Source organism: Dendrobium catenatum, unplaced genomic scaffold (assembly GCF_001605985.2).
Source record: "Dendrobium catenatum unplaced genomic scaffold, ASM160598v2 fragScaff_scaffold_898, whole genome shotgun sequence".
NCBI classification, from domain to species: domain Eukaryota; kingdom Viridiplantae; phylum Streptophyta; class Magnoliopsida; order Asparagales; family Orchidaceae; genus Dendrobium; species Dendrobium catenatum.
The window spans coordinates 1,074,940-1,101,116 of NW_021319360.1; the positions used below are offsets into that span (position 1 = coordinate 1,074,940).

General features: G+C 36.2%; 3 protein-coding genes across 4 annotated transcripts in view; 2 read left to right on the top strand and 1 right to left on the bottom strand.

The window, feature by feature from the left end:
- Positions 1–5,194: 5,194 nt before the first annotated feature.
- LOC110110498 (pentatricopeptide repeat-containing protein At1g08070, chloroplastic-like) lies at positions 5,195–7,331 on the top strand. The gene has a single exon (XM_020842001.2). It carries the CDS (start codon positions 5,228–5,230, stop codon positions 7,265–7,267), a length of 2,040 nt encoding a protein of 679 aa, XP_020697660.1. The 5' UTR covers positions 5,195–5,227; the 3' UTR covers positions 7,268–7,331.
- Positions 7,332–14,507: 7,176 nt separating this feature from the next.
- LOC110110552 lies at positions 14,508–16,223 on the top strand. The gene has a single exon (XM_020842081.2). It carries the CDS (start codon positions 14,508–14,510, stop codon positions 16,221–16,223), a length of 1,716 nt encoding a protein of 571 aa, XP_020697740.2.
- A 1,860-nt stretch (positions 16,224–18,083) lies between these two features.
- Positions 18,084–26,177, bottom strand: part of LOC110110524 — a 62,606-nt gene continuing 54,512 nt past the window's right edge. The window contains exons 10-13 of one of the 2 annotated variants that reach the window (XM_020842038.2): positions 22,496–22,570; positions 20,333–20,471; positions 19,548–19,817; positions 18,084–18,463 (exon numbers count right to left, since the gene is read on the bottom strand). In XM_020842038.2, the coding sequence (XP_020697697.1) occupies positions 18,311–18,463; positions 19,548–19,817; positions 20,333–20,471; positions 22,496–22,570 (637 nt within the window). In that variant the 3' untranslated portion in view covers positions 18,084–18,310. Of the gene's footprint in view, positions 18,464–19,547; positions 19,818–20,332; positions 20,472–22,495; positions 22,571–26,177 lie in introns of those variants that run through there. The other variant, XM_028697215.1, reaches the window with a different exon arrangement.

Here is a 26,177-nt window from a genome sequence, read left to right on the forward strand (position 1 = left end):
GCCTTGGATCGATCGTTATCCGTCCTGGAACGAAAACGGGCTCGGTTTCGCCGGAGTTGACGTCGCCGGCGGCCTGGGTTCGTCGGGGTTTGATCGAGGAAGCAAGTGGAAGGTAAGAGGAGCTCTCTCTTCAAAAATCTCGGGCTCCGGAGACTTGGAGAGGGAGCAATTAGCAAAAGTCCCTATTTGGACAAGATTTTTTTATATTTAAAGCCCCTAGACCTAATACCAACGGCTGGGATTAATTCCTGAGGTGATTTGGAGGGAAATAGGTCGGTTTTGGCCAAAGAATCGAATTCAAAACGAAGGGGCATTGATTGGGCATTAAATAGGCTCTTAAATCCACTTAATTGGGTGATTAAGGCCTATTTAGAGCCATGGTTGACCAAGTCCACGTTTGACTTGGTCAAACCAGTCAAGGGGGTCCATGGGGATGAGGGATTGAGGCAAGCCAAGGTCCAAGTGCATCCAAACTTGATTTGTGCTCTAAATGAGCTAAGTGGTCAACTTGGGTTGACTTGATCAACCGGGTTGACCCCGGGTCCAAGCTCGGGCTCAACAGACTCGACTCGACCCCACGAGCCTATTGGGGATGGTCTTGGGGTCTGACTTGATCAATTTGACCAAGTAAACCCTTTGACTAAGGGTCGGGGCAAAATCGAGGTCAACATTTCTTAGTGTTGATTGTTCCTCCTCTTTTTGGTGACGTCAAAAGGGGGAGAATCATGTTATGTGCTTTAGTTAGTGTGTCTTATCTTATTTACTTTATTTATCTTGTTATCTTTAATTCAAATGAATTGTATTTTCTTTCTATTTATGTCTTTACTCTTTTTGTTTTATTTAATTTAAAATAAAAACAAAAAAACAAAAACAAAAAATTTGGTGCAAATTTTTTTAACAATAATATTATTTGACATCATCAAATAGAGGGAGATTGTTACAGTCCATGACCTCTAATCTGAGATTTTGATGATGACAAATAATATCGATTGAATTATTATTCATTTAAATATTTTTTTTATTTTTGCTCTTATATATGAGTACTAATATTTCAAAGAATTCATAAGTTACTTAGGATAAAAAGAAGACTCGAGACTAGATGGAATAGGAGTTGGAGTTTATAACATTATAATTTTTTATTTTGTTGAGTCTGGCCATAAATTATATGCATGACTGAGCAACCATGCACACACATAGGGGGAGAAGGTTTTAAAATGAAGAAATTTTTTTCTCTATAAATCGTACAGTACGAGTTTTAATCGTACTGTATGATTTGATCTGGCTCGAACGGCTATCTGTAAACAAGTCATACCGTATGATGTATATCATAATGTATGATGTATTTCTAATTAAAAACCCTAGTCGCTAGATTAATTTAAGTTCTTAATTCGTAAATTTTGAATTGATCGTACGGTATGATCTTATCATATTATACGATAATTTTAAATACTTACTTAAATTAACACCGTGATTAGTACGTAAATCAAGGATTAATTTCTGATTGATTATCGTACTGTATGACACCATTTTGTATCATATAATCAATAGAGGCTATTTTCAATTGTCCCAACCATCATACCGGACGATCCTTTGATTTTGTGCTGATCGTATTATATGAAGTGATTCATAACCTATGATGTACAGAGACGAGTTTTTGTCATCCTAACAATAATCCTGTATGAATAGAAGAATTTTTACATATTGTACTGGACGATGTTATATCATAATGTATGATATCATTTAGAATTTTTGCATGTTCCTAATCCTTCGTACAAGGATGAAGGTTATTTTGTATTTATCGTACTATATGATATCATAATGGCTAAATTGAAATTTTTAGGATTTCTTGGAGCCTATTTTAAATATCAAAACTTCTATTTTTTATGAGTGTGTAAGTGAGAGAGGAACGTGATTAGAGGGGGATTCCTTGAGAGAGAGCTCTTGAGAAGATTTTAGGGTTTGTGAGAGAAAGGAGAATGTGGGCTTTGTGAAGGAAGAGTGTGAGGGAGATCATACGGTTGCTCCAAGCTTGCTGCACTTTGCTTCTCTTGTGGCCCGAGAAGATCTTGTGGGAGGCTCTCTAAGGGGGAGATTCTCCTATGTCCGTGTCCTCTAAGGTACTCTGCCTTCTCAAAGATGGAGAAAAATGAGAAGGTACGCTGCCGTCACTAGGAGGGTGACAAAGCGCTTGGCACTCCGCCACATTGGGTTGGTTAAAGTGTGGTTTGTAAAGGCTTCTTCGCCTTGCTGTGGGGGAAAAAGGAGAATTACTGTTTAGCAGTAAAATTTTTGGAGTGGAGGATTCCGGGGAGTGTACGTAGGCCAAGTGACTAAACCACTATAAATTCTCTGGTGTAATTTTCTTTACTGCACTTTATTTATAGTTTTGCATTTCATTTTCATTAAAATTGCTTGGTGAAAATTGTTATTGAGCAAGTTAATTTTTCACTATCTATTGTTGCAAATTATGTTTTATGAATTTGCCTCCCTATCATTTAATTTTCTTGTTAAAAAAAAAAAATTAGAACTCCTGTTTAGGATTGTCTTTTTATCGCAACAAATTTTCAATTCACCCCCCTCTTGGCACATCTCATAATTTCAACTAAATGTACAAGATTTTCATCTTATTACAAGAATTTTTAAAGTGACTACAAAAAAAAAAAAAGGAGAAGGTCATGCTCATAAGTATCAAGCATGGATAACATAAAGGCACAAACTTTCTCTTGACTTCTTTCAATTCAAACAAGATACATCATATACACATCATGTTATTTTGCCAACCAAAATGAATTGCAACTATCATGTGACCTTAGTGGTAAAACATGCATTTAGCTCATGGTTAAAACATAAAGGAACGTTCTCTTTTATCAAGCATGATATGTCTACTACAAGAACCTTTCACCTCATCGGTTAGCATAGACATAAAGTAAGAAAAATTAGTCATGGAGGAAGATTACATGCTCTTCAGAAGAATGTCAATCAAATCTCATTCACTAAATCCTAAAGAAAAATCCTATCATTGTCAATTTCAACCAACAAGAGGACCAAGAACAACCCATTAATGAAATAGTTTTGAACATACACCCACTACACTTATGCATCAATGAGCTGACTGTCAATATACACCAATACATAAACTTTTTAATCAAGCATGCATCAAACAAAAATAATAAAAAATAAAGTTATATAGACGTTTAATGCATATTCATGTAAGCACACACTTTTTTTCTTTGCTTGAAAGAAGTAGAAATAATCAGTTTGAAGAAAAAAAAAATCAAAGAAGAAGAATGGGAAGAAGGAGAAGGATGAGGAGAGGAAAAGAGTAGGAGGAAGGAAAGGGGAAAATAAGAGAGGAGAAGAAGGTTAAGGAAGAAAAAGATAAAGGAGAAGTTGGGAGAAAGGGAAGAAGAAGAAGAAGGAGAATAAAATACCTTCCAAGTAGGGAAGCCAATTAGTAAGCTTGTTGGAGGCTGGACGGCGTCGGGTGAGGCAATGACTCGTCTAAGTCCTCTTGGGGCGGAACGAATGGGAGAGAGGGAGGAGAGGGGGTCGGCCTCGTGCTTCTTAAAGCCACAAAAGTCAATCATATTCTCATAACCAATATTAAAAATTTTATCAAACTATCTCATCCATCTATATTGAATATTCTCCTCTATGAAAAATACTTTTTTATCTTCATGCTTAATTCACTCATTTAAACTAAATCTTTACTTCTCTAATCTCACTCTGTGTGTGTGTGTGTACGGGTGGGGGTGCGTGTGTGGGCGCGCGTGTGCGTGCGTGCGTGCTTGCGTGCGTGCATGCTTGCGTGCGTGCTTGCGTGCGTGCTGTGACTAATCTATAATATAAATAACTAAAAGCACTTTTTTTGTATCATATTACTTTCTTAGAATCCCTATAAGGTTCTTGATTAAGGGTGTCAATATTTGACCTGACCAAAATTTGATCTTAAAATTTTAGGTTTGGGTTAACCCATTGGAAAATGGGTTAGATTCAAGTTGTAAATTTTGACCATATGAAAAATTTGGGCCAAGTTTGGGTAAACAAAAAAAAAAACCTGAAATTAACCCGCCTAACTCAAGACACGCTCTCCCCCTATTACCCCCTTGCCTGCGCTAACACCTAAACCCATGCTTGTTCTCCCCTGCTTACAAACCTCTCCCCCTCGTTGGCTTTACCTCACATGCTTGCCCCTGCCCTCGTAGCCCTTGCGCTCGCCTGCTCACACCTCGTGGCCTCATGGTTACTAGGTCGGGTCAGGTCAACCTAGGTTAGACCAAGGTTAGGTTTTAGTCTAGATATCTGACCCTTTTTACAATTTGGCTCGGGTTCATGTCAGTTAAATTTGGCCAGGGTCAATTTCAGGTTTGACCCAAGCTTGACCCGAATACTTTACCCTTCTTCCTAAATCTAAAGCTAATAAATGATGTTATATGCATAAACTTTCACTCGAAATAACTTTATAATCTTTACAATATAAACAATTTATATTTTAATAAAAAATGTATCAATCTGAGTTTTACTATATTTATTTTTATAAATGATGAGATGCTCTACTCTTTTTTTAAACAAAGTATTAACAATTATAAAATCAGAAGTTATAGCAAAATCTAATATGATTATGCTATCTTCATTAGTTTGTTCAAACTAATAGTCATCATAATTACTTAAATTTTCTATCATTTTATCAGTATGTTCATTTAAATCTCCTTAAATAATTTTTTTTTTTCAAATGATATCCTTTATATTAAGTTTTATAAGTTATTTCAAATTATTTTTTAAAAACAATTCCAAATCCACTTTAGTAACATAAATGCTTATAACATTAATAATTTTAATATCAATAACAATATTTAATGTTATAATTTTATCTTTAATTTTATTAATTTTAACAACATTATCCTTCAAATTAAACCAATGCACCAATAAGATCGATTCATAAAATTATTCTCATCTCAAATGAAGTTAAAAGGATTTTAATCAAACTTTTTAAAAAATTCTCAATTTATTTATCTTCAGAATGAATTATTTCATTTCAATAAAGCTAACATTAATTCAAAATAGAATTAGAATATATGTAAAATGATTTTAATAATTTATTTGAAGTTAAGCAGTTTTTTTTTAATATATTTTTTTTTCATTTCCCCTCTTCTTTTTCAGAATTTAGAAAATTAATTTAATCTTATCCTATTGTTACCCAAACAGCCCCTAAAGGCCAACAAATCATATGCTCTACTCTTATTCCCTTCACACTGTCCCAACGCTCATTGCCTGCCTCTCCATCCTCCATTCATCCCCGTCCTTCGCCCATTTCCTCCAAATCCATGCCCACATTATTCGCCACTACCTTGCCGGTGATCCCTTCATCGCTGGCAAGCTTCTTGAGTTCTGCGTTGCTTCTCCTCAAGGCAGTCTCTCTTATGCCCGCAAACTGTTCGAAGGTATTCTCCAACCAAATATTTTCTCTTGGAACACGCTAATACGCGGCCATGCGGGTTCCCCCAACCCTAATGGAGCTCTCCTTCTCTTTCAAAGCATGCTTTCCACGGACACAGTGCCAAACTCCCATACATATCCGTTTGCACTCAAGGCCTGCGCTCGCCTCTTTGCTTTCAAGCAAGGGGAGCAGCTCCATGGCTTCATGCTCAAATCTGGTGCGGAAAGTGACGTTTTTTCCATTAATGGGCTGATCGGCATGTACTGTGCTTGCGGCCATGTTGACCTTGGTCAGAAGGTTTTTGATACTAGTAATGTGAGGGATGTGGTATCATGGAATTCAATGCTTACTGGGTTTATAGACTGTGGATTCTTGGATCGTGCACAAAACCTATTTGCTGAAATGCCTGAGAGAGGAATTGTCTCTTGGAATGTAATGATTAATGGTTATGTGAAGTTTGGAGATGTGAAAGCGGCACAAGAGCTTTTTGATAGGATGCCGGATCGCAATGTGGAATCTTGGAATACACTTATTGCTGGGTATGCAAAGTGTGGACAGTTGGATATGGCCCGTAAGCTTTTTGACGATATGCCTATGAGGAATGCCGTCAGTTGGAGTGCTATGATAAGTGCCTATGCTCAAGGGGAACGACCAAGTGATGCATTGAGAATGTTTGCCGAGATGAAAATGGTTGGAGCATGGCCAAACTATGCAGCTGTTGTTAGTTTGCTATCAGCTTGTTCCCAGCTTGGTGCTCTTGATATGGGCAAAAAAGTCCATTCTTATGTTGAAAGGAACAAGATGAAGATGGATTCAGTCATTGGAACTGCACTAATAGATATGTATTCTAAGTGTGGATGCATAGATAAAGCGTTTGAGATATTTTCCAATTTGCCTCATAAGGACGTTTTCTCATGGTCAGCTATCATTAATGGGCTAGCAGTAAATGGGCATGGAGCCAAAGCTTTGAAGTTGTTCGATAGGATGAAGGAAGATGGAGTTAGGCCTAATGAGGTTACTTTTGTGGGAGTCTTATGTGCTTGTAGTCATGGTGGCTTGGTAGCCTTAGCAAAGCATTACTTTAATTCAATGGGCGCAGTTTATGGTATTGAGCTCCAGAGTGTGCACTATGGTTGTATGGTTGATGCCTTGGGACGAGCCGGGCTTCTACATGAAGCAAAGATTCTTGTGGAGACCAGTCCTTGGAAGGGAAATCCTGTGTTGTGGGTTACTATTTTTGGAGCTTCTTGGATTCATGGGAATCTAAAGGTTGCAGAAATGGCAGTTGAGAAACTAATCGAGCTCAAGCGTGATGATGGCGGTGTCTATGTTATTTTGTCAAACATGTATGCTATGAAAGGAATGTGGAACAAAGCAAGAGAGGCTAGAATGTTAATGAAATCCAAAGGTCTCAACCAGGAACGAAGTCGGAGCCTGATTGAGGTTTGTGGAATAGTACATGAATTCTTTGTTGGAAACCAATCCCATCCCGAGTCACCAAAAATCTATAGAAAGTTAGATGAAATTTTTATGAGGATAAGGATTGAAGGCTATGGCCCAAACACAAGGCTAGCGTTGTTTGATGTAGAGGAGGAGGAGAAGGAGAATCTTGTGGCTCATCACAGTGAGAAACTTGCCATTGCATTTGGTCTTATCGTCATGTGTGCGAAGGATGCCATTAGAGTGATCAAGAACATTAGGGTATGTAAAGATTGCCACACATTTGCCAAGCTTGTGTCTAAGGTTTATGAAAGGGAGATAATATTAAGAGATAGAAATGTATTCCATTATTTTAGAGGAGGTTCTTGCTCTTGTGGAGACTACTGGTGATGCTGAGTTCGGTATGGATTTTATTGCCACTATAGTTAAATTACACTTGGAAGAGTTTTTCTCACTTTTTTCTGAAATTGATAGGATTTACTTTAAATCTTCAAGTGTTTCCTATCAGACATTTAAGTCAAGTTGATTTAATTTCAAGAAGTCAATTCTCTTTCCCCTCAATGGCCTAGGCGAGCTCATCTCTCTCTCTCTCACTTGATCCCTCCCACTTGTTTTCACTCGATCGCACGTAGGAGCAGCCCGAGCTCCCTCTCTCATTCGCTCTCAAATGCACACAAAAGGCCCAAACGTTAGCCCTATCTCCCTCTCGTTCGCTCGATTCCACATGCAAGAAGCTCGAGCCCCTCTTTCATTCATTCAACCACACGCAGAAATAGGAGTTGAAGCCCCTTACAACTCTCACGTCTTCTTTGTACGTACAAGTCCAGCTCCAAACCTGACTAGCCCGTGCACACGTTTAACTCATAGACTCGTCACTGTCATCAGTACTCTTCCTACATTAAAAAGAATAAATTTCTTTCTTTCTTTTGCTTAAACAACAGGTATTGAAGAACCCATATCCGTCGTATCTTTTATCCGGCCGGGAGAAGAGCAAGATCAAAAGAAGATCCCATTTCCATTATATCTTTGATCCGGCTAGGAATAAAAAAAAATTATAGGAAGACCTCACATCATCGTATCTTTGATCTAACATGGATGAATGTAGGCAAGAACCCACCCGACACCCCTATACGTGGTGTGGAATGCCGGGAGGTTACCAAAATTTTGAATGATAGATGACATTCATATAATTAAATTAAAAATGAACTTTTGAACAAACAAAAAAAATGAACTAAATAAAAACCAAACCTATCAGGTCCCCCCCCCCCCCCCCCCCCCACCAACAAAAAAAAACAATCTTTTCACCCGTGACCCCACTTAATAATTTAATTTCATCAAGTTTGTGGGTATTTCTTCAAATTAGCATGTCATCATCATCACTATCATAAGCCTTATCCCTAAATTATTGGGCTTTGCTTGTATCTATCAAGTTGCAACATTGTTTCATCAATTATTGTAATTTTTTTCTTTTTTACATAAGATGTTTAAAGAACAAAAAAAAAAACTTCTATTAAATTGGCATATTCTTTTCTTGACAGAAGAGAGTGGACAAAAAGATCTTCTTAAAGTATAAAAAATTGAATTGAATAATCTTAATTGGATGCAAGGAAGCATTTGTAGTCATAATAAATTTAATAAGATATACTCTATGTACATAGGCCTTTCCTTGATTTAATGTTAGAAACAACATGAATAAGCACTAATCATTATCAAAGTGTGTTGGTAATGCATTTCTAAATGTTTTCCTCATGAAGGTGAATGAGAGTACACGCTGTATCCTTAGATTAATTATTGTCACAAACATGCTATGCTATTCTACAAAATCTTAATAAAATAAGGGATCAAAGAGAGAGAGTTTTGAAGATAAATGCATTTCCTTGATGAAATTCAATCTATTTTAAAAAATTGAGATTGAGAACACTATTTAATAACTACCTTTTCCAAAATTCATTGATTTCCTTTTATATCCAGCCAGACTTCTTCTGTCCATTTTGATATTGCTCAGAGGAAAATCATGACTATAATAGAAAAGCAATCTCTTTTAAAAACTATAGCTATAATATTCTCCTCTAAATTAAATAGAGTATGATTTGAAAAGCATTGAAAGATCTATGAATGCATAAGTTCAGATTAAACTTGATCTATAAAGTAAGGAATTTTTGTATTTCTCCTTAAAAAAGAAGATTATATGATAAGATTTCGTAAAAATGTTCTTCGAAGACCCATCACAAAACATCACTAATAAAGCTTTCAATGCTTTCAAGCATGATAGGGCCCCAAACACAAAAAGATTGAATCTTCAAGTTGTTGGCATTGAGTTGGATAAAATCGGAGCTATCAAGTGGAAGGTTGACTGTACCATATAAGACTATCATATATTTCTTACAATTGTCAAAAGTTTCATAAAAGCAAAGGTTGAAACTACTGATTATTTCGTCACATAACTGACAAAATACAACCGGTCTAGAGAACCTTATTGCTCAAACAAGTTCCAATTTATTCAAATATTTATTCTACACAAACAACCTTCAATGTCTTGATCATCCTACACTATCTATTCAACTTTCTTAATTGATTGGCCTAATCAAGTCAACAACAAGAAATCTCTAATATTGAAACTTTTGGGTTGTTAAAGAGTTTTGCCTTGTCTATCATTGATGGCTTCTCATATGTTCCTAATAGAACTTTTACCACTTTATATTTGCATGTGCTCCGATCTTTACACCAAACTCTTCAATATAAGATATGAGAATATTTCATAAATTTGCTAAAAGTGCTTAAACACACATATGATAATTGTGTTGACATGAAATTTTAATCAGAGAGAACTATTTTACTTTTAAAATGCTCTTAAAATTCAAAAGTCATTCATTTAAAATCTAAATTCAAATCCTATTAAAAGTTTAAATTTTTAAAACGAAATTCATCACTAAAAACATAAAACTAAAATCCATCCATACTCCGCAACGGTTTGACGAGGATGATGAATTGAAGAATAAATTTAGCTCATAAAGAATATATGTCTTGTAGAATGTACTACTACAATTCATTCTCGATTGATTTCTCGCTAGCAAGGATATGACACATGCCCTCTAATTGGATCGTTTTGCCGCAAAATGACACCGCTATATTACGGTCATGGCTAAAGCATGTATGTTTCCTAATGTTTAAAAGTCCATTGAGTAATGAATTATATGATGCACTCTGTAAGATATAAAGCCATATGTTAACTAAAGTTGACTTATATTCAACCCTTTAGACAAACATCGACCCTAGGTCTACAAGGTGTCCTTGGACAACACAACTCATGATTTAAGGATCCTTCTATCAAGTTGGTTCAGCTATCTCCTATAACTAAGTAGACCAAGGACCATAACATCCCCGAGATGACGAAACTATGGGATCTTGATTGGTCCGTTATCATTTCTTCATCGCCCTTTTTAAGTATATGGTAATAGATTTTAAGTCATAAACTCTAAAATCCAAAACCAAATTCAAACCCTAAAATCGTTGCAAGTTTATGTTAGGTAATTATTATGACTTAGTTAGGTACAATATTTTTTTGCGCAAAAAAGGGTAATTATTATGACTTATTTAATGACTAGCCTTAATCAAAAGTTTTCTCTCATTATCAAGAGGGGTAATTAACCATAGGGGATTGCATCTATGGGAAATCAAAACTCAGATCATAAAGCTCTTGCAAAATAAGGACGAAATATCTAGATAGTGTCTTATCTAAACACCTATTCTGCCTTTTGAAAATTTATTCCGGGACCTAAATCCGTTAAAAATCTTCTCATTAATAAAGAAGCGCAGAGAGGCTAGGGAGGGAATTTTTGGAGCCCACAAATATTTTAAGTGCTATATTGATGTTATATTTCCTAAATGTCATAAAAATATGATATTGGCCCCACCACCACCTCATATGGATACTATTCAAGCACCCCTTGGCATATGACACTTGTTTTATATGTAATATATCAAACGAGATAGTACTGAATATGACAATATGTGTTATTGAACTGATCAAAAAGCTGGAAATGGAAATTGAGCATCTTCAGCTGCTGGTTTTCTATTAGCTTTTTCTCTCTAGATATTCCACTTTTCAACTGTAAAAGTATTTCAAAACTCATCATGTTATTTATTCACTTAGGCCATCCCACACTTCACCATATAGTGGTGCAAAAATGAGAATATTTGTATTAATGTGCAGTTTAATTAGGAAATTTATTTGTAGGAATTATTTCTATAAGAGAGCATAGGCTATACCAATAAGGGAAAAAAAGGCTAAAGGATTTTCTTTTTTAATCTGTTCACATGGAATTTAAAAGTTCAGTTCATTTGCCATTATGATTCTTCTCTGATTTAGAATTTTTGTGAAATAAAATAAAATTATTTATAGTTATTTTGATAATATTTGTAAGCATAAAATTTAAATTTTAGAGTAAATTATAACAAAAATGAGGAGATTTATAAGAATTTTGAACATGAAATTATAAAAGTATTTATATGAAATTTAAGACTTACATTAGAGATACAAAAGTTATAAAGATAATCGACTCTCTTAAAAAGCATATGTTAATATCACATCATAATAATAAATGAAAAAATGCATCAAGATATTGTGATAAATTTGCCACTTTTTGCTCTTTTTAACATGGTGTGAAGGATAGAATTGGAATTTTTAGTAAATATGAGATTTTATAGTCAAGGAGAGATTATTACGGGTTGAATCCAAATGTAACTTCTCATTCGAACTCCAACCACATGAAGACACGTGAATTTTCTCTCTCGTACACAGGATATGTACAAAAGAGAGAAATAAAATCAATGTGTCTTCATGTGATTGAAATCCGAACGGCATACGGACTCTGTACATAATAATATTTCCAAGGCAAGAGAGCAATGAGGTTCCTTATGCCTCAATATGGAGGAATTGTAGACTATTTTCTTAATGCCAAAGAGTTCTAGAAGACGTTAGGAATTTGTTATGATCGTTGAATGAATTGTAGTTTGATGTCTAGAATACATAGATGTACTTAATATCTTTTGTTATATTTTAAAAAAAAAAATTGATATATATATATATATATATATATAAATCATAATTTCAAAATAAAATAAAATATCAATCTTTTTCATCACAATAATACATGAACTTGATAATATTCCAATTAAAGTGTGTAAAATGCTTAGGAGATAAAAGGATTTTTTTTTTTTTTATGAAACTTTTCAATATTATTTTGAAGACTAGAAGATGTAAGATAATTAGAGAATGAGTGTGTTGATTTTAATGTTTAAGAATAAAAGTGATGCAAAAGGGTGTGCAAATTATAGAGAAATTAAGTTAATGACCTACATTAAAACTATGAGAGAGTTATTAAGCATAGGTTACGTGATACTAATGTTTCTCAAAATCAATTTGGATTCATGTAGGATTTTATGCCATGGAGGCTATATATTTGTTGTGAGGTTTGATGGAGAAGTATAGAGAGAATAAGGAGGATTTACATATGATATTTATTGATTTAGAAAAATCATATAATAAAATTTCAACAGAAGTGCTCTCAAGAGTTCTAGAAAAGAAATAAATGAATAATGCTTATATTCAATTCATTGAGGATATATATGCAAAAGATGTTACTCATGTTCAAACACAAAGTGGTTTGACCAAATATTGTCCCATTTCAATTGGATTACACCATGAATCAACTCTACGCCCATATCTTTTTGCTTTAGTCATGGATGTTCTTACTAGACATTTTGCAAGAGAATGTACCCTAACTAGGAGTGTAAGTGAGACAAGCCGGCGCGAGCTCGATTTATGAGCTCGCGAGCCGAGCTTATCAAGCTCACAAGTCGAGCTCAAGGTCAAGTAGCGGGGCGCAAGGTAAAGCTTGATGAAGCTCGGCTCGTGAGCTCGGGAGCCGGCTCGAATAATTTTAGGTTTTTTTAATAGAAATAATTTTTTATTTTTTTTTATTAAATTTAAATCTTTAAAATATATATACATTAAATAATGGGTGCCAAATGTAAGGGAAAAAGCATTAAATATCATTCTCAAATTTTATTAAATTTTCTGCTCATTCTAAATTGTTGTCAAATGTCAAAACATTAAATATTACTGAGCGGACAAATTTGAAGACTTGTTCAGGGGAGAGTGCGTGTTGAGTGCTAGGGTTTTCTCCTTAGCCCTCCCGCCGCCTCCTGCTGGTTTCGCTCTTCTTCTTCTCCTCCCCCTCCGGCTTGGCCGGAGGCTTCCTCTATGGCTTCATCCTCTCTTCCAGCTTCGAACTTTCCTCCTTTAAGTTCCAAAGCTGGAAGCTTTCTCTGTTCTCCTCCTAAGAACTGGAGCCAAGTGTTTGCTCCGGAAGTCTCCAATCCCAATACGTTCTCTTTCTCCCATCATCCTTCTGAACCGGAGGTTATTCCCTTCTCTAGTGATATCTTGAGCAAAGGGGGGCAAGATTGGAGCCTTTGTTTGGTCGGCTATTCGGTGGGCCGTAGACCTTTCTACGAAGCTCTCTCGGGAGCGATCAAGAAGACTTGGAATCTTTCAGGTTCGGTACAGCTCCTCTCCTTGAATGATGGTTTTTTCCTATTTCAATTTTCTTGTAGAGAAGACTTTGATCTTATCTGGTCAAGAGGTGTTTGGTTTCTGCTGGGGAAACCGTTTATCTTCCAGAAATGGCATCCTAAATTCGTTCCTCAGAGGGAGGAATTTTCTACTGTGCCGATTTGGATAAAAATTCATGATTTGCCCTTAGCTTGTTGGAACTCGGGGGGGATTTCGCGCATTGCTAGTAAGGTTGGTATACCTGTTGCTGCTGATAAACTCACTGAGTTAAAGACTAGGCTCACGTACGCCCGGATAATCAGGCGAATTACCCAGAGATTATTCGTGTTTCTTTAGATGGAACGGACGTGAACCTGAAAGTTCAATATGAATGGCGTCCATCTCCTTGCGACCATTGTAAGTCTTTAATGCATTTTTCGTCATCCTGTTTGAAAAAACCTCATGTGGAAGATGGGTTAAATGGCAATAATAAACCGGAGAACAGAGGGAGAAGTTTTAGCAGGAAGCCTCGTTACAGAGCTAAATCTAAGCCGTCTCTGGCAGTTCTTTCTGATACTGCGGGGGCTTCTCATTCTGGTATTGCTCCTGTGATTGATAATCCGGTGGATTCTGCCCTTAATGACCTGGGGCTTCCTTTCACTTTCAGCCGCACTCTCCCACGACCAAAAATCTCCCTTCGGAGCATATTATTCCCACTGATGACATTACTATTCCTACTTCAGATTTTGATTTAGGGTTGAATATTCCAAATCTCAATTCTCCACAGCAAGTTTCTTCCTCTGCTTCCAGCTCTCAAAACACCAAATTGTCCTCTCCTCCAAAATCTATCAATTCTTCTAATAGCTTTGAAGCTTTGAATGTTGAAGATGATCAATGCCAGAATGAGGAATTTTTTGATGACAAGGAAGAGAAGATTGATAAGGTGATTGATGAGAAGCTTAAAAAAGCTAAGGATTCTCAATCTCTGAATTCTGCAACTAACAAAAAAACTGCAAGGGGGAAGCAGACCAAAAAACCTCAACCTTCCAAAAAACATTAATGTCTTTTCCACCCATGGCGGCGTGGAATATCAGGGGTTTCAATCACCCTGATAAGGTTTTTGCCTGCAAGAAATTGATTCAATCCTTTCGGCTGGATTTAATATGTATTTTGGAGAATCGTATTAATGTCCTGTCTCTTCAGGACCCTTTCTTCGACTCTATGCATTCTGTTCTTCCTTCGGAATCTAGTTGTCATAATTTTCATCTCAATTCATCGGGTCGCATCTGGATTAAATGGAACAATTCTAAACTGGGTTTTACGCCATCTCTGATCACTTCACAGTTAATTACGGGTATTATTACTGTTGCCAATCAGCCTATTCTTCAGCTATCAGCTATTTATGCTTCCAACAATCCCATTGAACGCAAAGCTTTGTGGGTTGACATCTCTCATGCAAATCATAATATTCATCTCCCTTGGGCTCTTATGGGGGACTACAATTGTTGTAGATTTGCTAAGGAAAAAATTGGTGGGACTCCTATCTCCATCTCTGCTCTGACTGACTTCAATGAGATGATTTTCTTGAATGGTTTCAAGGACCTTAAATCCATTGGGTTTAATTATTCTTGGTATAATCAACGTACAGATAATCCTATCCATATAAGGCTTGATAGGGTTCTTGTTAATGATATTTGGTTGGATACTTATGCTGATTCTTACTGTTCCATTCAAAATCCTTCTTGCTCTGATCACTCTCCTATCATCTTACACTCCGGGATGGTAGCTCATGTTCATCACAGATTTCTTTTTAAGAATTATTGGTCCAAGTTGGATAATTATTGGGCTCTCCTTATGGAGATTTTCTCTAAACCTTGCTCAGGGAATCCTTTATCTCATTTAACTGCTTCTCTTAAGCTGCTTAAAGATGGTATTAAAAAGGAGGCTTGGTCCAATTCTAACTGTGTTAAACTTCATTTGGATGCTTTGTTGGATAAACAAAAAGAGCTTTTGGGTACTCTTCATTCGGATCCTAATAATTTGATGTTTATTAGATCTTATAAGGAGATTAATGCTGAAATTGCTAATTTCACCTCCTTTTATAATTCTTGGGTTATTCAAAGAGCTAAGGTCAACTGGTTGAAAAGAGGAGAAGATGACTTGAAATTTCTTTATGCTAAAATCAGAGCTAGGAGAGGTGCTAATAATTCTGTGGTGAACCTCCTCTCTACTAATCCCAATACTTCCAGACCTGAGATTATTAAAAATATTACAGATTATTTTCAGCAACTGTACAATCCTATCCCTCCGACTAATCTCAGGATTGATTTGTTTCCTGTTGGTATTGCTGTTCCTGATGATTTTGTTTTTTCATGCACCTCTATTGTTTCGGATTTGGATATTAAATCTGTGGTCTTCAAAGGCAAACCTAACTCTTCTCTAGGTCCGGACGGATTTAACTTTTATTTTTATAAATCAGCTTGGCATATTATTGGGCCTGTTGTCTGTAGGGCCATTCGTTCTTTCTTTAGCAAATGCTACATGCCGAATGGAGTGAAGGCTACTGTTTTAGCCATCATTCCTAAACATAAGAATGCTATGGAAATTGCTGATTTTAGACCTATTGCTCTTTGTAATTCACTATACAAGATCATTGTCAAGGTGTTAGCTGAGAGACTCAAGCCTATTATGAAATTCAGTTTCGTGCCATTTATTTCTTCTAGGTTGCTAAAATTGATTGGCATTCGCTCTATCACTAGATGGTTTCTTCGTCAGATTTGGGGGCGGTAATCAGGACGATGATGACGCTCCTTTTTATTGCTTATCTTGCCCCTTCCCCTTGGATGGCCTATGGGCAACCAGGGGATCATCTCTTCGATTTTCTGTGTTCTGATTACCATAATTCTGGAGCCCTTTATTTTGAGGTTGGCTTGTTTCTTCGTCAGCTGCTGCTTCGCCTACTTTTTTCCTTGCAGGTTTTCCATCTGTTGGACTAGGCGGGGCAGGATTTACATGTGGATTGTGCTGGGATTTATGGACTGTGCTGGGGCAGTGAATGTCACAACCTTTAGGCCTTTTTTATGGCAGTTTTCCTTCCTTTCTTTTCTGTTATTTTTTTGGTATATGGGTGGTATAGTTGATGGGTTTTTATACCTTTACCCACATAAGGTTTTGTCTTTCTTATGTAGGAGTTTTGGTTTTTCTTTATACACCGTATACATGTAATATGTTAGTTATTTAATTGAAGGGCTAAGGCCCCAAATTTTCCCAAAAAAAAAAAAACATTAAATATTTTATACAAGAGAAAAAACAAAAAAGAGCTCATTTATCTAAAGTAAAAGCAATGTTGGACCGAACAGTTGGCCACTTGGCGTCGACCACGTGGACACTTTCTTGTTGGCCGAAAAATCCTTGCAGGAAATAGCAAATCGTGGGTTTGGAAACCGAAATCAAACTGCTCGAAGAGCTCATTTCTGTGTCGCGAGTCGAGCTCAAGCTCGACTCAAGTTTGAGCTCACTATTTGACTCACAAGCCGAGCTCAAACACCCCTTTACTTGAGCTTGATTCAACTCGTTTACACCTTTAACCCTAATGTATGCTTTTTAGTGATAATACTCTTCTTATTGATAAGACTAGAGAGAGAGTTAAAGAAAAACTTGAATTATAGAGATAAACCTTAAGAGTCTAAAGGTTTTCATTTGAGTAAATATAAACTCGAATACATGAAATGTAATTTTAATATTAATAATTCTAGTGAGGAGATTATGACTTTGGGTGATCAAGTCATTAATAAAAGTACAAGTTTTAGATATCTCAAATCTATTATTCAAAATAATTGAAACATAGATGGGAATATTATTAGTAAAATTCAAGCATGGTAGTTGAAGTGGAGGAATGCATCTAACTTATTGTGCGATAAAAAAAAACCCCCTTAAACTTAAAGAAATTCTATAAAATCATGGTGAAACTTATCATTCTTTATGGCACAGAATGTTGGCAATTAAAATAGAAGCATTAAATTAAGTTAAAAGTTACAAAGATGATGATACTCATGTAAATGAGTGGCTTCACTCTTAAAGATAAAATGTGAAAAAGTTCAAGTTGCTCCACTGGCAAAGTCATCTTAAATGACTTGATCACATAACATATTGACCTTCTGATGATCCAATTAGGAGAATAGATGTATTAAATTTAACCTATTTTAAATAAAGTAAAAATAGACCTAAAAAGGCTTGAATATAAAATATTAGAAATAAACTTTTTATTAAATTTAAATGAAAATTTAACTCTTAACATGATGCAAGATAAAAATTATTTTGTGCAGACACCAATACACAATGGTACGTTAGCTGATAACAATGATAATCAAAACACGCCACATACACAACGGTACATAGCAAAAAAATGACTTGACACATTCTAATTTGCCTCCGAATGGCATCCTCATCCGCATGGAATAAATTTACACAATGAAGACAAAAAATTCATATAATCAACCCTACGTAGTAAGATAAAAACTTAATGTCATCGTTGTTATATGATTAAAATTTATATAAATATTTTAAAAAGATATTCGAATATGAATTTTATATATATATATATTTTAAAAAAAAAAAATCTACAGACAAAAGACGGCTGGCCACAATGGGTGACCAAAAAAGAACATCCTCTCTTATAATATTCGTATGCATACATCAAATATCAGACAAGACAAATAAAGCAGTAATAATGCATTCGTTAAAGCACAGTTATAACAGCCCAAAGCATGTAGCCATCTGCAAATTTATGAAGACCTCGAGACAAAAATGATAATGTCCACAGAAAATGAAACCTACTTCCCAGAATTGGTAAAGAGATACAAGTTCATTGGAAAGCCTCAATCACATTTCTGTGCTCGTGTAATTTCCCAAATAGGATAATCCTCCTTGCTGCCGGAAACAAAGCATCTCTCTGGCTTCGGTAGAGAATGGACAATTGCAATCATGAACCTCTCATTCTTCAGGGTGTAGAGATACATGGCCTGCTCATCCTGACGTGACAAAAGAAAAAACAAGACAATAAGTAGAGCAATAGGTTGCAAAGTGAATCCCAAATAGAGCGTTTCTAGCAGTCACATTAAGCTTCGTTTGGAATAGTTTTCTTACTGTTTTATAAAGCAAGTTTCTAATATAAAAAATTATACTAAAAAATTGCTTCATAAAACAATAAGAGAAGTTGTTCCAAACAAAGTCTTACTCTCAAAATAAAGGATCATAGAATTGATATGGAGACAACACACTTATTGCTCTTCATGTCTCATACTCAAAAGGAATATTTATAAACTTATAAGACCCACACAAGCTAATCATTCACTAATTAACTACATTTAACCCTCACTAATTAGAATTTGGTTCATATCATTACTCCCTCTCTCACTACTTCATCCTCGAGGTTGGAGTCATAACTAATTATAGAGTTTAGTGACAACATAATTGGGGGCTTCAGCTCCTCCATGGAAGCGGGATTTTTAAGCATACCAACTTAGAATTTCTACTAATTGCAATTAAATTCAGTAATTCACCCACAAAAAAAGGGATAAGTAGAATACGTGCATGATGATTGGGACTGGACACCTCTTCGCCAAGCATGCAAAACTATGCTAGACTATACCAAGCTATATTTTATTGAAGTTCTGCCAATTGATGACCACTTCCTATTGCCATTGTTGTAAATTTCACTAGATTTCGATGTCTATGACCGATAACTAAGGTTGCGCAATGCATTTTCTTCGTAGGGAAAAAATTGAACTCTACAACTTAACATTTAAGCTTTGTTTGGATTGGAAAAAAGTGAGGGAAGTGAAATGTAAGTAATTTAAGGCTTTATTATGAATCGACAATAATTATTTGAGATTTTTTCTAACTACTTTTCATTTCTTTTCACTCACGTTCCCAAGCATCCAAGCAGAGCCTAAAATACACTTCATCAAGGAAAGCAAGAAAACGATGGATTAGTTCTTCTCCACGCTTAGTGAAAAATATGATATGTCAGTTGAAAAAACATATTTCCCAAGTGAATGATATTTAGGCAGCCACAGAACAACTGATTCCAGAAGAAGCGATTCAAGATGTTACCTCTGGAAGTTCATAAAACTCATCAGGAGAAATTTGCAGAAGTTCTGAAGCAGTCTGTCCTGTGCTCCATGTAAAAACACTCGAACTTCCATCTGCAACAGTAATTTCCAAGTGGAAGCACCGCATAAGCTCACCCTCGCAGGTAAGATGACAAAAGCTACATTGAACTACTCCATCGCATGTCTCACAAACAGGATGGCCACACACAGTATGGGATAACACTGGGCGTATATGATGGAGTTCGATCAAGCTGAGGTGGACGCTGCAGATCTGTCAACAACATGAGACAGAGGAATGATAATAATACACTACTGTCAATTGAGAACACCAAGCTCTAATCAAGTTAATGAAGCCTAACATGCTCCACACCGAGAACTCGCTCGTAGATAGATTAGTGCATTTTGCACAAATTAAATATAGTTCACATTTGCCTTGTATAAAAGAGTGAAATTGAAGACCAAACACATTTTACAAATACTAAAATCTAACATAGCTCATGTGTTTCTTTCATATAAAGTATAATGGTCTCCTCCCATGGGAAGATCAGTGTCTTCCTTCAAGCCATCATGAATGTAGCACCAAGTGAAAACAAGTGAAAAAATGTGCTTTGGAGTTAACATGAATATTTCATGTTCGGAGTATAAGCCAAATTTGTATTAGCAAATATAAAAAGTTTATATTAGTGCTGCATTTCCATGTTTTATGAATTAAAATATGTAACTATAATCGATAAAAATTAGTGTGACAATGGGAATACTGAAAAAAAAAATTTAAAAGAAGCATACATTTGTAGAATTTTTCCGCTTATGAATATCAGATAAACAATATAGCCTGTGTAGGCATGATGAGTTGAGCAGAGCCGGCAAGCTGCTTAGGTTCACAAACGTAGACTCAGAATCCTTCTCAAACCATGAAACTTCAAGCCTATAAGAAATCAAAAGATTCTGTCAAAAAAAAAAACTACCAAACAACTTAGTTTGTCGAAAAAGATTAAGCTATAAATTTCTGTAACATGACTGATCCTGCTTTCAAGCATGCACTTCATATGCAAGCCCATTTGTGTGGTGCATTTCCATCATCATCACCATTGTGGTTATGTATGATGTAGAGTTTATGCGTATCACTAGAGTTAAAACAACCCCAATTCCCTCCTCTCTCCTGAACTGCCAACCCTCCCTCACTTCCTCATAAATGTCACCTATCCCCTTGGAAAACACGAAGGAATTAAGAGATCTTTAAATTCATTCATGGAACTTAAACGTGGCTCTTCAAATCCCCCCTTCCTCCAAACACAAAAACACACATTTAGACACAACCTCCTTATTCTTCTCTAAAAAATGCCCTTGTGTTGGCTTACGTAATGGTTACTTTAAATGATTGAAAAACATACTAGGTTGCTAAATGTAGGATGCATGGAATCATTTATTTTTTCTCCTTCTCCGGCTGCAACATGTAGTAGATATTAAGGATTAACTGAGAATAGAGAGTGAGTTGATAGCCACCATATTGCAAAATCAAGTGTGAATGGATCTAAAATTTGTAGCAATCAATCTTAGAGAATTAAGTATGAATAGATCTTGAATTTGGTAGTCACGAATCTTGAAAATCAAAACAAATCTTATCCAAAATAATTGAGGGAATTTAAGCAACACTTAACACATTAGGGGCCAATAGCAGTAAGGAAGAGAATTTAATTAATATTCTTAGCAAAAAAGTTTGTGAAATAAGTAAAAGCAAGAGGCTCTAGTTGGTCTTGCAATAATATTTGCTTTCATTATATTTCCTTCCATTGTTTTAAGGAGCACGAAGGAGTAGATTTTTAGGAATACTTTGCTTGGTACATTGTCCACTACACAAATTATAATATCTAAAGTATATCACTTCTCATAAATTAAATGAAAACTTATAACAGAACTATAAGAGCATAAAATTGGAGATCTAACTTCAAACCAGAGGTCACCCACTTCCAGGGACCCAAAAAAAACAATCCTAATGCAAACTGCCCTTATATCCCTGTTAAGGTATGTTCAGTAAAAAATGATAAAACAATGGTTAAAGGAATAACTCGGAAATTGGTCTATATTTGAAATAGTGGAATTACAATAAAATGCTGACTGAACGTGCTCAGTTGAGTCACGAGCATATAATTGGCGGCATAGCTTGTATAAGTGCTAAATACATAATTTGATGTACCATTTAATTCTCTCAATCTGTCAGAAAGAATGTAAGTTGCTGCACTATTTAACGCCTACATTTCTACTGATGTGGTTGCATCGACCTTCCTAAATGACCCTAAAACACAAGGCTAACACAACATGTAGGAAGCATGCGTGCATAATTTACTACATTTCACTAACAAATGTACAATTTGACAGATGAAAGAGATTATCCAAAGATCCTCTATGCTCAGAATCCTTTCCTATTACAAGCATTAAAACTGATTGTAAGTTGAAGGAACAAAAGAAAATATTAGTGCAAAGAAAAAAAAAGGTATATTTTTTTAGTTTTACTTGGAAGTTTTAAGAGAGCAACGAAAAGTATTCATCCAATTCCTAGGTGAATTCCCTTTCTTTCCGCCTTTCTCTCATTTTGGGAGAGAAAAAATTGATGATATAGAGGGAAATTTTCCTCTCATTTCTTTTCTTTTCTTCTCATTAAAAACTCAATTCAAAAGGAAGTGTTAACTTTCTTTCTAATTCTTATTCCTTTTTTCTTCAAATTCTTACTCCCAATCAGAGATTTAGATTGTAAAGGTGAAAGGCCACTGTCTAGGTGGGCATGTTCATAGGCCTTAACAAGGTTTTTACATCAAGCTTTAAACAGAAAGAAAGTTCAAAAGCTCCGTCAAACTGCTCTATAAGTTTGTGATACAGAATTTTTAATATAAACACGTGAATTAGAGTATAATAGGTGTGGAAAATTTACAAAATGAAATAGGGGCTGTTAACCTTTTTTTTCGATTTGTTAAGCAGTTTAAGCCGGTGATGTAAACTGTGTGACCTGGGCTAAGTCTTCCAAGAGACCTGCAGGAGCAAACTTTATAAATGAGTACAGGTGAAAGATAAAACCTTCAAACCACACTGAATCATTTGGCAGTTTCAAATCAACAACAATAATGTAGAATGTTCAAAGAGAAGAACAAAGAAGAAAAAAAATGAAAGTATTATCTGAAGGATTTATTGACATAACAGTAGTACCGATAAAATCTATACTAAATTAATTCCTACTAAATAATCCAGAAAGTTCACATTTTTTTAATATATATCTATATAAATATAGAAACGTAATGTTGTTCAGATACTTTAGAAGTGAAGACAATTCTTACAGGCCCAACAACAAAAACAAGTTGAAGCTATTATAAATCCTCTCAACCTCCTAAAATTACTTCTATAATACTGCACATGGCCATGAAATTTTAGAGGAAGGCGTAGAGGATCAGAAAAAGCACTGCAAAGAAATTAGGTATAGAAGAATCTTAAATTCTTTTTTGGTCCTAACTCAAATTATGAGATTTTGAGAGGCCAGACTTTGGGTATGGAGTTGATTCGTTCTTTACTTACTGGGTCACCAACCATGCATGAATGAAAAGCTTCAATTCGAGGAATTTCCTAGAATTCTTGATTTAGGTTCTTGATTTTAACAACAAACTTTGAGCTCTCAAAGAAACCCTGGGTTACATAAAAATATTATCAGTTCAATAGACCTCCACTTCATTATTTTAGAAATAATTTGTATCATAATACAATTGTATTTAGGTATCGACTATCAAGTTAATTGACCTTTAATCCTCTTATTTCTATCTTTAGATGCGAGAAACACATGCTAAAGCAATCAATAAAATGGAAGTTTGACCCTTTACTCTTGTTTCTATCTATTTTATGGAAATCATACAATACATTTCCCCTAGGTTAGGATAAACCTCTCAAACCCTTTTTTCTCTCTCCCACTTGGCCTCCAAATTCCACAAATCGAGTCAAACATCTAGAAACTTTGTTCAAAACTTGAAAATCATTCAATAATCATTCAAGATATGGGAAACTCTATTGAGAGTTGTAAGTGATGAGGACATCCGACCTTGGAGAGTATACCAGGGACACGGCCGTCGATCTACGGCCACGATTGCGCCGCTTTACTTTTGATCATCATTGTATTAAATTTATTTTTGAAGTATTAGTTTATGAGTTTTATTGTACTTTTCCTTTTTATGCCCCCACTTGAAGGCCTAGTCATGTGTATGCCCGAGGGACAAGATGGTCTTTATTTTATTTTTTTTCATTGTATTGGGCATATTGGCTATTTAAAGCTTCCTTCTCCTTCTTTAAGGGTTCATGAATGATATTATGAAAATTTCAGCAATTTGTTTCTTGTGAGGTTTGTGAGAATGCTTTGGTGAGAATCCTCGGAGAGGGAATCGAATCACCCACCAGCCGTTAGAAGCGTTCGAGCTCGTGGTTACCTTTCTTTCTCCACTTCTTCCTCCCCTTCTCCTTCCCCATCCACATCCACCACCGGCCGAATTCCCTCCAACCCGTCGGCCAAGCATCCATCCCCTCCTCTTTCCCCCTTAAGCCGCCGGCCCTCACAACCCTCTCCCTCATCTAACCGAAATCCAACCTCCCCTCCAAAGCCCAGCCGGCCACCCCTTTTCCACCTCCCAACCGCCCTACCCATTTCCCAAGCCACCGGCCCCCCTCCCTTCCCTCCCTCCTTTCTTTCCAAAGTTTCTTCTAGGAAAATAATTGAAGACCTACCTAATGTAAGACTACAATGCATACAATAACTTGAAAAGAACTTGCACACTTATTGATTAAAATAATAATGATTAGAATTATTAGTAGATAAAACGACAAAATAAAACGTAAGAGCGATCACTTCCGTTTAGGCTAAGGTGCACAATAGCTTTGAATCATCAAAATAACATAGGAAATCAACAACATGCAAACATAATAGCTTTCAACGAAAAATCCCTAAGATAACAATAAGATTAAAAACACATGAAGTGCGTTCAATCTCTACGTTTACTAGGCTCGACAGAGTTAGGCGATCACGATCTTCATGACTAAAATCAAATCATAAGAAAGGGGATTAGACTAAGGAAATGCAAGAGGAAGATTGGTAAACCTTCGTCAAGGCTCGGACGTAATCATCCATTGTACGGTTGTGGGCTCCGAAAATTCGACCCCGGCCTCCGCTCGCTCTTCTTTGTATTTGGCGAGGGAGTTTTAATGGAATTAAGTTCCGGGGTAAATTTTGGAAGGTAGATGGGTTTGTAGATAAGACACTACCCAGAGATTTCGCCCTCATTTTGCGAGGACTTTATGATCTGAGTTCTGGTTTCCTATAGGCGCAAGCCCCTATAGTTAATTACCCCTCTCGATCAGGAGAGAGAACTTTCGATTAAGGCTAGTCGTCAATCAGATACGTTAGAGTTATACGTGGGTATTGGCATATATATAGCAGCATATATATGTATTTGAAATATTGAGGATGTTTAGTAATGTGGGTTGGATAATGGTTTGATTTTAAATTAGAAATTTCATCTCATCTTGCACTTAAAGTTGAATGTGTGTGGAAATGGATGATATGAACTAACCCGATCAGATCCCATGGTCCCGTCGTCCCGGCCATCAGGTCCCTGATCTAACTTAGTCAGAGACGGTATGTCGACCCAACCTGACAGAAGATGATCCTTCCACCATGTGGTCTTCTCTCAAGGGTACCTGTAGACCTGGGAGTGAATGGTTTTTCTAGGGGATGAAAATCTAATCACCTAGCTTACAGAGGCTTTAATGCCTATCAATCTATCCTATTGATCATATCTCAATGATTTGAGCAATAAATGGAGTATTGGCCTGGCCTCGTATTACCGGGTAGTCGTGTCCTTTTGGGTGCAGAAACACCACTCGGTTCAGGAGGCCCCGGTAAAGCCGTTTATCCTGCGGTGCCATTGGCGGGCGAACCGCCGTAGAGGACCAGTACGCACTCCTTATGGCAGGAGATTGGTTGAGATGAATCCGATGTTCGACTAGGCATTTGGCTCTTTGTAACTGAAGTTATATTAATTGTCCACCAACGGCAACTGTTGCGAGGTGAATAGATTTTGCTTTAAATGTTATGTTAGATTCCCATCTTTAATATTTTGGAATTTTTCTGATTCTGAATGATGTTTGGAATTTTTTGGTTTTGGATTTTGGGAGTTTTTGGTTTTGGATGGAGCCTTTTGGAAGACATTTGGATATTGGAGGTCATTTAATATTTGTGAACCCTCCCGATAGAGATATAACATTCAACCACGGCCTCACGGGGTAATTGGATCATTTCCATTTAAGCTTGAACCTGTCGACTCGTCTTGGCTGTCGACAGAGATCGGATGTCGTATTGTTTATGCCCTTGATTAGTGAATTCTTATGTATACCTTGAAGGCCAATATGAAGTATTAAGACAAATATGACGTCCCACAACCGATATTGTTGTTGACTTCGACCTGATCGACTTCCTATTGACCGTATACGAATGTATCGGGTTCGATACCTGATTCAACTTTACCACTGCGCAGCAAATTCTCCTAAACGTTACGTTGTAACCGAGATAACGACGACTCGCGGGCCCTATGCGGTTTGGGGTGGTAGG